The 13,143-nt window shown below is 33.6% G+C and overlaps 1 protein-coding gene across 13 annotated transcripts in view; it reads right to left on the bottom strand.

The window, feature by feature from the left end:
• Positions 1–3,823: 3,823 nt before the first annotated feature.
• IPMK (inositol polyphosphate multikinase) overlaps positions 3,824–13,143 on the bottom strand; it is a 54,060-nt gene continuing 44,740 nt past the window's right edge. For all 13 annotated transcript variants that reach the window (XM_055560481.1, XM_055560478.1, XM_055560479.1 and 10 more), the window contains 2 exons: positions 10,263–10,344; positions 3,824–9,000 (listed from right to left, as the gene is read on the bottom strand). In XM_055560481.1, the coding sequence (XP_055416456.1) occupies positions 8,378–9,000; positions 10,263–10,344 (705 nt within the window). In that variant the 3' untranslated portion in view covers positions 3,824–8,377. The remainder of the gene's footprint in view (positions 9,001–10,262; positions 10,345–13,143) is intronic.

The following is a 13,143-nucleotide window of genomic DNA, read 5'->3' as shown; positions in this document are numbered from 1 at the left end:
AGCAGTGGCCACAGGACTGGAAAAGGTCAGTTTTAATTCCAATCTCAAAGAAAAGGCAATGCCAAAGAATGATCAAACTACCATACAATTGCACTCATCTCACAAGCTAGTAATGCTCAAAATTCTCCAAGCCAGGCTTCAACAGTATGTGAACTGTGAACTTCCAGATGTTCAAGCTGAATTTAGAAAAGGCAGAGGAACAAGAGATCAAATTGCCGAGATCCACTGGGTCGTCAAAAAAGCAAGAGTTCCAGAAAAACATCTACTTCTGCTTTATTAACTATGCCAAAGCCTTGATTATGTGGATTGCAACAAACTGTGGAAAATTCTTAGAAGAGATGGGAATACCAGACCACCTGACCTGCCTCTTGATAAATCTGAATGCAGGTCAAGAAGTAACAGTTAGAACCAGACATGGAACAACAGGCTGGTTCCAAATAGGAAAAGGAGTATGTCAAGGCTGTATATTTTCACCTTGCTTATTTAACCAATATGCAGAGTACATCATGAGAAACACTAGGCTCAATGAAGCACAAGGTGGAATCAAGATTGCCAGGAGAAATATCAATAACCTCAGATATGCAGATGATACCACCCTTACAGCAGAAAGCGAAGAAGAACTAAAGAGCCTATTGATGAAAGTGAAAGAGGAGAGTGAAAAAGTTGGCTTGTAACTCAACATTCAGAAAACTAAGATCATGGCATCTGGTCCCATCACTTCATGGCAAATAGATAGGTTAACAGTGGAAACAGTGACAGACTTTTTTGGGGGGGCTTCAAAATCACTGCAGATTGTGACTGCAGCCATGAAATTAAAAAATGCTTGCTCTTTGGAAGAAAATTTATGACCAACCTAGACAGCATATTAAAAACCACAGACATTACTTTGCCAACAAAAATCCATCTAGTCAAAGATATGGTTTTTCCAGTAGTCATGTACGGATGTGAGAGCTGGACTATAAAGAAAGCTGAGCGCTGAAGAATTGATGCTTTTGAACTGTGGTGTCAAAGAAGACTCTTGAGAGTCCCTTGGACTGCAAGGAGATCAAACTAGCCCATCCTAAAGGAAATCGGTCCTGAATATTCAATGGAAGGACTGATACTGAAACTCCAATACTTTGGCTACCTGATGTGAAGAACTGACTCATTGGAAAAGACCCTGATGCTGGGAAAGATTGAAGGCAGGAAAAGGGGACAACAGAGGATGAAATGGTTGGATGGCATCACTGACTGAATGGACATGAGTGAGTAAACTCTGGGAGTTGGTGACAGACAGGGAGGCCTGGTGTGCTGTAGTCCAAGGGGTCGCAAAGTGTCAGAGACAACTGCACGACTGAACTGAACTGAACTGAACCTGATCTAATACTTCTTCCTGATAAAAAACCTTGGACCATTAATGACATGATACGACTTGATTTTCTGGGGCCCCATGTGAGCTAGTCTGAGATTAGAGCATGCTGTTGATTGCACTGTGGCCTACTGGCATGTCTTTCCTCCCTTACCAACTCAGGATTTAGCAATCTTCTCTTGGACCCAAAACTACTATTAAGAGAAAATGCCTGGACCCGCCTGACTGGACTAGCTCACAACCCATCCTCACTAGGCCTCACTCAGCCAACCTGCCAGCTGATTGTAGATGCCAAGTCCAGCCAAGATTAGCAGAACGACTCAATTAACTTGCAGATCCATACAAATAATAAAAGATGGTTGGTTGTTTATGCCACTTACATTTTGGGGTGTTTGCAGCAGTAATTGCTGACAGGGTAATCAGGCTACTGCAACTTAGACTGTCCTCTCTTCTTCTGGCATAACCTAGATGGGTTCAGTTCAGTTCAGTTCAGTTCAGTCACTCAGTCGTGTCTGACTCTTTGCAATCCACAAGGCTTCTCTGTCCATCACCAACTCCCGGAGCTTGCTCAAACCACAGTGGGTTAGAGTCAACCATACTAAAGTGAAAAATGGAAGTTAAGATGGATGAGAACTTAAAGTTATATTATAGCTTCTAAACAAATTTACAACAACAAAGATACTCTTTGAACTGGATCCAAGCTCTATAATCTGTAAGTTAAGCCTATATATTTAACTTAAATTCATATTCTTCAAAATGTGTGAGGTGATACTCTTTTATTCTCCCATAGACTAACATGTCCACATGGTTCTTCCACATTCATCACTTTTTTTCTGCCCATCCCAAGGCAGTTTGTCAAATTATATTAATTTAAATAACAGTTTTAACTAACTTCTCTTAGAAACACACAGATCTGACTATTTCAGAGTATCTAAGCCAATGATACCATGTCATTTATGCCTAAAGCACTTCTAGAATGTTGTTAGATGGCAAATACAACATAATTATCAAGCATATATAGGATGTTTTCTTCAGTTGGCAAATTAGTCAACATTCACATGCAAATAATAGAAAATTAATGTCTATGATTTGATTAAAGAATTTTTAAGATCTGTTGCAAAAGGAAGGCCTAACAGAATGGCCATTACCTTGAACCCCTGTTGACTCTATTTTCTCACATTGTAAACCATTTTCTTTCCCAGCACTCTCCTAGCTTTCAAATGGCTCTATTCCTTGGATCAAGTTCCACTATACACTCTGTCTTCCACAAAAAAAAATTTTGAAAACCTTGCTATTCAGTGTGGTCCACAGACCAGGAATATCAAAAACTCCAAGCATGCTGAATCAGAATCTGCATTTTTAAAAAAATCTCCAAGTGATTACTTTTCACTTTTAATTATACTACTATTATTTTCATTTATTATTTCATTTCAGGCTCTATTTAATTCTTATACTTAGCCATAACTTGGAGACCATGGCAGTGCAGTTCCCTATTGTTTTCAGTGGTTAGGCAGGCAGTCTTTTTTTTTTTCTTCCTTAAAGAGCCTGTCTTAAAAAGACTGTAGGTTTCAATTGGGTGTGTCCACTTAGATATGGTTTGCAGGCCCTCCATATCTATGGATTTGAAACCCATGAATATATACTGCTGACTGTACTAGCCATTTTACATGAGGGGCTTGACCTGTGGATTTGGTATCCGTGCGGGCTCCTGAAACCAATCCCAAAAATACTGAAGGAGTGTACTTCACACAGCACTGCTCCTCCCTACAGTGCACAGCAGCAGGCATGAGTAATGCCACAAAACCTTTGAGAGCTTTGACTCACAACTGCTGTGAAGTGTTCACCCTCTTACATGCCATCAGAACTGATTCCCCTTCTCCATCTCTGCTGGATATTGATAAGTATGCATCCTAGCCTCAATAACATTTTCCCCACATTTACATGTTTTTCTTCTATCAGACAGTGCATATCTTGAGGGCAAGTACTAGATCCCTTATTCAACTTTTTAGAATCTCCAAGGCCAAATACAGTGCATGATACAGGGTAGATAGACGTTGGATTGTGCTCTCTTTAATGAATGAAAGGAAAAACAAACAAACAAACTTGGTCACTAAGTGACTCATAAAGTTTCAAATACATGCAAAAATATCTAATCTATTTCTGAAGTTTTAAATTATAGTATATATTTTCACAGTTAAGTCAATATTTTTCTCTTATAGTCTATTTCTCCTACTAGGCTGATTTCAAAGATTTCAGACTATGATAGAAAAAAATATTAATACAAAATAGTCTACATACTTTTTCATTTCCAATGCATATGCTTCTATCTATTAATATTTTGTCTTAATCATCTTTGACTCCCCAATGATTCCTACAGTTTTTGGTATATAACATGTACTCAAATATTTGTTGAATGAGTAAGTTATTTTCAAACTACCAGGAGTCTGTGAGCATATCACAATTAATGAAAGAAGCTCCAATGCAAAACATTTTAATAGGTGGTCAAATATACAGTTATTAGAATTACCTAAATATCACTTATATAAAAATTGGTATATCACATTAGATGACTCTATAAAAACACAAATCACACATTGACAACGACCCCTGCAGTCCAAGAATAGCCCCCTCATCAATAGTACAAATTACACTTTTTAAAAAAAACATTGTTTAGACATTTAAACCAAAGTAACTTTGACTAGACTAAATACATTCATTCATCAAGTACAATAAAGTTAGCATAGTCACTAACAACACAATTTTAGGTGCAATTTCACATGCTTTCATAAATCTTCCAGTTCAGTTCCCACAGTAAAGTGTCTTTGTGCACGCCATTTTCATTTATATATAGGTGCATCATACATCATACTTAACACTATTTTATTTCATAATTAAATGTGTTAATGTATATTGTAAGTGAATACCAGGCCAAAATTTAACCCCAGTGATGAAAATTTCAACATTTAAAAAAAAAAAATTCTTTACAGTATATTCTAATTTGTTTAATTGCATGGGTACTATTTCCTCTTACTAAATACTATCAAAATAAGTAATAAGAATTTAAATATTAAGTCCAAAAACATGGAGATTCCAACCTTCCTAAAATATTAATAAGCATTTTAGTAATATTACCATTTAAATCAAAAAGTAATTTCATATTCATTGCCAAATTAAAATACCTATGATTTGAAGACAGAAGTCTAAAATACTTGCAGTAAATTGAAAAGTACAATTTTTTAAATGTGCAGTAATTTGCCTGTGAATTTGTAATGGAATGTTTTTCACAGTAATACTATGTTAAAACACTACTCTAAATGCTCAGTCTAAGTACACGTACCTTTACCAGCAAGAAAAATTAAGGCCTTTTAATGCTATCAATAATTACAGCTGAACTCAAATGTCAAATAGAGGTTACAATGCTGCAAACTATTATTTTTAACCTCTAACATATTGTTAGTTGCTTCATCTCAACTCAATTACTTATCTTTCCATGAAGTTGAATGTTAGTTAACTATTACCTTTAAATAAGCATTTCTCCATATCTCTATTTTCATTTAGCCCTGAACCCAGTCAATCTAGACAGAATGCTGGAAATGTTAGGGCTTTGTCTGATTGGATCACAACTATATATTCAGGGGTTAAAAATGTTTGTCCCATTTATATTTCTGAATGAACTAAGATGCCTGGCCTCCATAGACAACATTACTTATTTTCCCAAAGCATTGGCAGATAATTGCTACTTCTTCACTTGACCAAATTGACTTTTTTTTTTTAATTTAAGTGTAGGCTATGAAGATATTACAGGATGTAAGGAAGGATAACCAAGGCTACAAATATATCAAATCAAGGTTAAAGGCACTGGCTAAGGAAGATTATTACAAAGCACTGTAAACAATTTTTAAAGCAAATCAAGTTTTACAATATCAAATGCCAAACTACTAAGGGCAGATGGTACTAAAATGATGACAATGCCTTAAAATAGTGGACAAAATTTCTATAATTTCACAAATAAAATTCTTTCATTGTTCTACCAGTTTTTTTCATCCTACATGTTCTTTAATATTCCAAATCCTAGAAACAAAAGTGTTTTCAGTTGCATGAAATAAGAAAACTGCAACTGAAATATCTCTGAAAATTAATTTTATCTTAAGCTACATTATAAATTTGATATATATATACATATATATATGGTACAGAGATATGAAGATCATCTTGGAAATCATAAAACAGTAAATTATACTCAATTAAAATCATGAAAAAAGATCATATTCAGTTGAACACAATCTAAAGCCCCACAACAGCAAATTGTAGTGTAGAGAGGCACAGTAAGTACAATTTCTAGACATATTAAACAAATAATGAATACGGAGTTGAAAATACCACATGCTCCAGTTTAGAGTCATTTAATACACACATTTTCACAACTGTTTCTTGAAAAACTATTTAGATAAAATATTTAGCATTTATCATCAATTTTAAATTTATCTGAATCTATGCAACTTTCATCCATATTAAAATACTGATTACTGTAAATACTTTATTATAAAACTATTATACAATTTAAATTTTTATTAGAGAAATGCATTATTCACTATCCATAATTAAAGTCTTTTTCATGAGTGCATTTCATAAGAAATACACAAAAATCATTATTTTTGATTCCTAGGAAGAAGAAACTATGGTAATCCTATTAACCCAAACTATATCCTTATTATTATTTCTTAAACATTTAAATGTTTAAATATGCTTGGTGACTAGTGATCTTTCATCCCCACAGTGGTAAATTTCAGCATAATGTTAAATGACTGGACTAGACAATAAAATAATCACATGTAGATAAACGCAAACCAATACTTGTTCTCTTACATGTAAGCTTACTTATAAAGTAACACCAAATAGGCAGTGAATGACAGTGATTAAAAAAAAATGTAAACAGAATAAAATGTGAATCCCTTCCCTGAAGAACAAAAGATAAAAGTATTTCTCGTTTTATGAAAACAAAACATTATCTATCAAAAAGGTAAGACACTGATTTTACAAATCCATTATTTCTAAATATGGATAAAGAAAATCTGGAACAATAGATTCACATTTTATTGAGCTAAAATGCACAAAAATATGATAATACTTAAATTTATTAATTCATTGTAATAGGTTGATACTATCCCATACTAAAAAGTATCTTGTTAAGATTCAAAATAGTGTTTAATTATCTGAGCTTAAGATTTACTGAATCACTATCCAAGTAACAACAACAACAAAAGTCCACATTGTAGGATGGAAAAAGCAAAACAAAAATTTCCATTCACTATGACTTGAATTTCATCCCCACCAAAAAAGCTACAGCAATACCCATTTAGGCAATAGGCAAACATATGAAGTCCTTATGGAAAATACCTACATTGACCCTAAATAAAAATATAAAATAATCAAATTTTGGTATAATAAATGCATGTGAATTTTAAAGGTATATAAGCTTAATAAAGTTACTAAGCATAGAATTAATTTCATACTTCTCTTTGTGCTCAGATGATTGCAAAAGCACATTCAGAGAGAGGATTGGGAAGGTGAGATAAAACTGTGATACTTTCCTTCACACTAAAAAAGGGTATTTTAATTCTGAGGGGGAAAGAAAGGGAAGAGTCTAACAGTTCACAACTCTAAAACAACTTCCAAGAATATGACAAGACTGTTAACTACTTAAGACATTTTGCTGGTAAATTAAAGTTCAATGAAAACAAACATTTAACATTTTTGCAAATTTAATTTCAAAGTTTTAAATGTTTCTGATAATAACTAGTTTTTTTTTTTTTTAAGGTGGTGAATGTGAAACAGAGATAATACTTATAGATCTACTTTTTCCAAGAAAATTAGCACTGCCCCTTTCATGAAATTAAATTATAATCTCTCTCTTGAATATGATATAAAACTGTTTTAAGTAAGAATGAAACAGAAGCATGAATTTAGATATGCACCAAGCTCTGTACGACGTACTAATTTACACATGGTATTTTTGACAACTGAATGTTGTCCTTAACTGCTTATTAGAATTCTGAGAAACACTTTTTAGCAACATACAGTCAATACCACGGCTTAACTAAAAGGGGACATATAAATACATGAATTATAAAAGAAAACCCTCAAAATGAGTTATTTAAAGGGGAAACAAAAAGAGCTTCAATCATCCATCTTTTTGAAGCTACAGAGTAAGAGGCAAGGTACTTTATGGTTTATAAATACTTGTTACAATGTAGTAAATACATATTCCAATTTTCCCATAAATTAAACATTTTAAAAGAAATATATTTTGTTCGTTGCAAATATCTTCTCTTTTCCCTAATCCTGGCAAGGCTAATAAGTGCCCTTAATTCCAAGACTTTTGTTGTTGTTGTTTTTATCCATTTCAATGATCTTTTTCGTGAATTATGTATATAAGTGAAAATGAAAGGAAAAAAATCTGCTTTTGGAATGCAATAATTCTAAATCATTTTACTAAGAAGCACCTTTTGATATGCTGGTTTGAACTTTTAATACAAAACCTAAAGAGTAACTTTTTTCTGTAGAATTTTCTCCAGTTTTAATAACTTCATACATAGCAATACTAAGGATATCAGCCTATGCTTTCTACATTTTTTAAAGTATTCTAATAATGTAATGAGTTATAGATATGGCTCACTATGTCCGGGTAGACAGAGGTTTCATGATAAATGGCTACAGAAAACAAACTAAACTCATTATGATTGAATAATGGTTTGCATTTTGCTTGAGCCAACAGACATTTAAGCCACGTACCACCACATTCCCTGCAGAACATTCTTAAGTTTCTTTACTCTTTATAGTTTTCTAATGAACAAATAATTAGTTTTCCTGAGTTAAGATTATAAAAAAGTTAACTCTTCTACCAAAAGTATAAAGACAAAATGTAGACTCACAATACAAATTTTTTACACAGCATTACAAGTGTAGAGTTATTAACTGCTGCTCTTCATTATGATTGCCCCACCCCTTTAAAAGACTGCAGTAAAAGATTCAATTGTCTAATATGCTCTGCAGTACAGTAATTAAATGCTTCAGCCCATAAACATATCCCTCATCCACTGTGTTGCTAGGGAACACATGAGCAAAGTCTATCATTCTCACTTCTACTTCTGCAGTCTCTTGACAACCAGTGGGAAGATGGTAGAAAACTTTTTCCAGTTGGGAAAGTACATTTCCATTTAAACGCTCCTGTGACATGCTTTTCCACCCATTGTCTTGTTCTATATTTTCAGCTTTCAATGAAGTCTGACTGTGATGCTTTTTTGAATACATTTTTCTGTGACAAGCATACATTTTGGACAAGCTTTTACCCACTGAAGCTTCTATTTTTCCATTCGCTGTAGAATTTAACACATGAAAGTTATTATTGTACTCCAGTACATCTGTGTCTGAGAGCTGACCTTTGGACAAAAACTTTTCTGCCAAAGTCCTGTCATTCAATTTTGTAGTAGTTGGCTGAGATGAACCTTCATAAACAAACAGTAATGAACTTGCATAAAAGTTAAGCTGCTTCTGGCTTTCAAACCACTGAAGAATTTTCTCAATCTTCTGAATACTGGCAGCAATAGCATCTCTTCTTAAGCAGAATCCATTATGAAAAAAATGGGAGACTCCTATAAAAAGGAAAATACTAGGATTATAATGAAATTATGAAATAACCATCACTTGGGAAGTAATTTCATCTTAGATACAACTCTTAAACTTTCTCCCATCAGCCCCTGCAATTAAGTGAACAGATAAGAATTCCAGTTAAACACAGAATCTTGGAGCTCAACTTAATTTCTGGTGAAGACGTTATTATTAGAAAACATACAAATGACACTTAAGTAAAGCAAAATACCTTATTTAGACAAAAAATTTACTACAGGTAGACTACTAGTTTAGTGCCCTCTATATATATATTCTCTTAAGGAATAGGATTCCAAGATTTGCTTCATTTGCTATTATGAGAAATTTTATAGTAAGACTATATGTTTGTTAGAATCATGAACTAATCTAGAACCTAGAGTCAAAGCATAACCATTTTCAACATTATACATCATTTGTCGATGATCAGTATGTAGATCAAGTACAAACATATGCAAGAGAGTTATACAACTGACATGAAAATTCTACACACCAACCACAAGAGCAGGGGAGGAAAAGGATGCGGAGCTGGGTCTGCAATGTTTTGTTTCTTTAAATAAAGACACTTTAATTAAATGATTAAAAAAAAAGTCCATTACCAAAATACCAAATCATAACTGTACTTAATTTTTTATGCTCTCAACAATACTAATTAAACCAGCCTTTTCACAAAAGGTGAGCTCACTTTGGAGACTAGCAGTAGTCCAAGTTAAGTATGTTATTCAATACTGAGACTTAATGTTTTAACCTATCATATTAGGCCTCTTTTAAAATTATTTATGCATATTTTATCATATTTGGGAATTCATGGAATTTGATTTTTGCTGTTCCCCTACTTTGGGATAAAAACTGCTAAAAAATATATTCATATTGGCCTGAGAAATATTTTAATATAGAGCCAATTTGAATGTTATTTTGCTATTGGTTAAGTATACCAAGGCAAATATCAAACATCGTAGATGAGTATTTTGTAAGCATAAATATTGTTTCAACTATTTACACTACTCAACTTCTTCCTCATCCTGGATACAGTTAATAATAAACTTTAACAGAACATTATATCTGGAAGTCTGTTATCATTGCTTTTATAATATCTTGGCCATACATATTTTAAAAGTATATATGTTAAGACAGTATTGAGAATTGAATCACAACACCAAAGAAGAACTAAAACTGAAATCACTTTAGAATTATTCTGATTAATTCTATAGTAATAAAAAGCACTGAAGTATGGTTTTTCAATCCTTACCATCCTTTAGAGTTTCTTTTGTTAAGCTTCTTCCATAGTGCTGGTTTTTTGTCTCATAGCTATCAGAATGAACATGATAAACCTGTCAGAAAAAATACTGAATATTAAACACTAATACTCCTTAACCCTGGGGGTTTTATCCCAGCAATGAAAGGATGGCTAAAGATGGGAAGATCTACTCATATAATTCATTCTAATGGATTTAAAATGAAAAAGAGTCATAGTGTCATATCAATGATGTTGAAAAGGCATTAAGCATATTTATATCCACTACTGATGAAAACTCTCTAAAAAGATAGTTAAGTATTTTCAATATGAAAAAAAAGTATCCATTTCAATCCATCAAAAGTTAGTCTCAAGTTTAAAAATGAAATAAGGAAGCATTTGTCTTAAAATAGAAGAAATTTCCACAAAAACTACTCTACCACAATACCTTTTATCATTATTATTACCTAATATTGTTCCAGAGCTTCTGCAAATCCAAACAGATTACAAAGAAATAAGAGGCATAATTTGAAAAGGAGGAAAAAAATATTACCCTTTGTACATAATGGTTATATAATTGGAAAAATCAATTTAAAAAGTAACACAAACAATAAAAACCTGAAATGGTGACAGTACAAATTAGTAAATAGAAAATAAGCTTTCATATATACAAACAACTGACTAGAAAATGTAAGACTCCATTTATAAATCAAGTTAGGAAATAAAACAAAGGAATAAACAGAAGGCATGAACCTTATGTGCAAAGTACTTATAAGATAAAATGTAAAAGAGATTATATGGAAAAGTGAAAGTGTTAATCGCTCAGTTATGTCCCACTCTTTGAGACCCCTATGGACTGTGGCCTGCCAGGCTCCTTTGCCCAAGGGATTTCCCAGGCAAGAATACTGGAGTGGGTTGGACAGGGAGGCCTGGTGTGCTGCAGTCCATGGGGTCTCATAGAGTCGGACACGACTAAGCAACTGAATTAAAACTAGACACAGCAGAATGATTACTAATATCAAGAAAATAAACACATGCACCACTTCATACAGTTAACTAATTTTTAGTGTGTATGTAAGATCCACTCTCAGCCAATTTCAAGAATATTGCATTATTAACTGGTGACACTACTGGTAAAGAACCCACCTGCCAATGCAGGAGACATAAGAGATGCAGCTACAATCCCTGGATCAAAAAGATCCCCTGGAGGAGGAGATGGCAACCCACTCCAATATTTTTGCCTGGAGAATCCAATGGACAGAGGAGCCTGGCAGGCTACAGTCCACAGGGTCGCAAAGAGTCGGACAAAACTGAAGCGACTTAGCACACTTGTAGTCACTATGCTATACATTAGCTTATAAGAATTTATCTTATAACTGAAAGTTTGTATCTTCTGATCTCCTCATTTCTCCCTTCCCCAAGTCCCTGGAAAGCCCCACTGCATTTTCTGTTTTTATGAAATCAGCTTTGTCTTTTGAGTTCCTGTTTTTGACTACATATGTAAGTGCCACCACATAGTATCTGTCTTTTTTTGGTTTATTGCATAGTTTCATCCATGTTGTTGCAAATGGCAGGACTTCCTTCTTTATAATTGCTGAATAATATTCCACTGTGTAAAGAACCACATCTTCTATGTCCATAAATCTGTAGACGAACACTTAGGTTGCTCCCAGATAGGTTGTTTCCACATCTTGGCTATTGTGTATAATGCTGCAATGAACACAGGAGTAGAGATATCTCTTCAGGATAATAATTCTATTAAAACATATTATAGAATTAAAAAACATATGAGAAGCCTGTATGTGACCATGGTATTTTAAACCAGTAGAAAAAGATGGATGATTATTAAATGGTATTAGTATCATTAGGTGGGGATCTGGAAAAAAATAAGTTGCATTTATAATTTATACTAAAATATTAATAATAATCCAAATACATCAAAGATCAAAATGAACAGAATAAAATGTCTTCCCACCTCAAGATGGCAGAATCCTTGAATAACTGGTAACTAGGGAAGGCATTTCCAACTAAAACTCAATCTACCACATACAATACGCTTTTTAAAATGTTGATAGTGTTTTTGCCATTCAAAAATCAAAAGACCAACAGAAAAAAAAAAAAGGTATTTGAAATATATCTTATGAACAAAGAGCATGTTTACTCATGGGAAAATGAACAATGGATCTGAAGAGTTCACTGAAATCAGGTCTCAAACAGACCAGGAACACAGAATATCCCCAAACTGTGGCAACCAAAAGTATCTCCAGACACTGCCGAATGACTCCCTGGGAAATTAAACTGCCCCTGGTTCAAACCACCTACTTCTGCTTTATTGACTATGCCAAAGCTTTTGACTGTGTGAATCACAACAAACTGTGCAAAATTCTTAAAGAGATGGGAATACCAGACCACTTGACCTGCCTCCTGAGAAATCTGTATGCAGGTCAAGAAACAATAGTTAGAAAGCTGCAATAGTCCCATGCTGTATGTAGTTCATGGGATTGCAAAGAGTTGGACATGACTGAGCAACTGAACTGAACTGGTTCAAAATCACTGCTCTGTATCAAGCAGATTGCCAATATCTACCACAATTATAAATGCATACAAGCTCAATTCCCCTCTAGGCACTTATTTCATAAATACCCTAGCACACTGGTGAAATGAGGAAGGTCTCCAGTCATTCATTTCTAACATTATTCATAATAGCAAAAGACTGGAAACAAGTCAAAAGATCCATTACAGACAGCTGGTAATGCCACTATGGAAAAATCTCCATGATACATTAAACAGAAAAAGCAAGATACAGAACAGTGTTCAAAGTAGATGGTTTTGCAATATAGGAACCAATATCTCTGGAAGCATACATTGGTGAGGAAAAAAACAAATCACTATTAAT

This window comes from Bubalus kerabau, chromosome 22, assembly GCF_029407905.1.
Source record: "Bubalus kerabau isolate K-KA32 ecotype Philippines breed swamp buffalo chromosome 22, PCC_UOA_SB_1v2, whole genome shotgun sequence".
Taxonomy (NCBI): domain Eukaryota; kingdom Metazoa; phylum Chordata; class Mammalia; order Artiodactyla; family Bovidae; genus Bubalus; species Bubalus kerabau.
The sequence above is the reverse complement of the archived record's forward strand: the minus strand, read 5'-3'. Positions and strand labels throughout refer to the sequence as shown.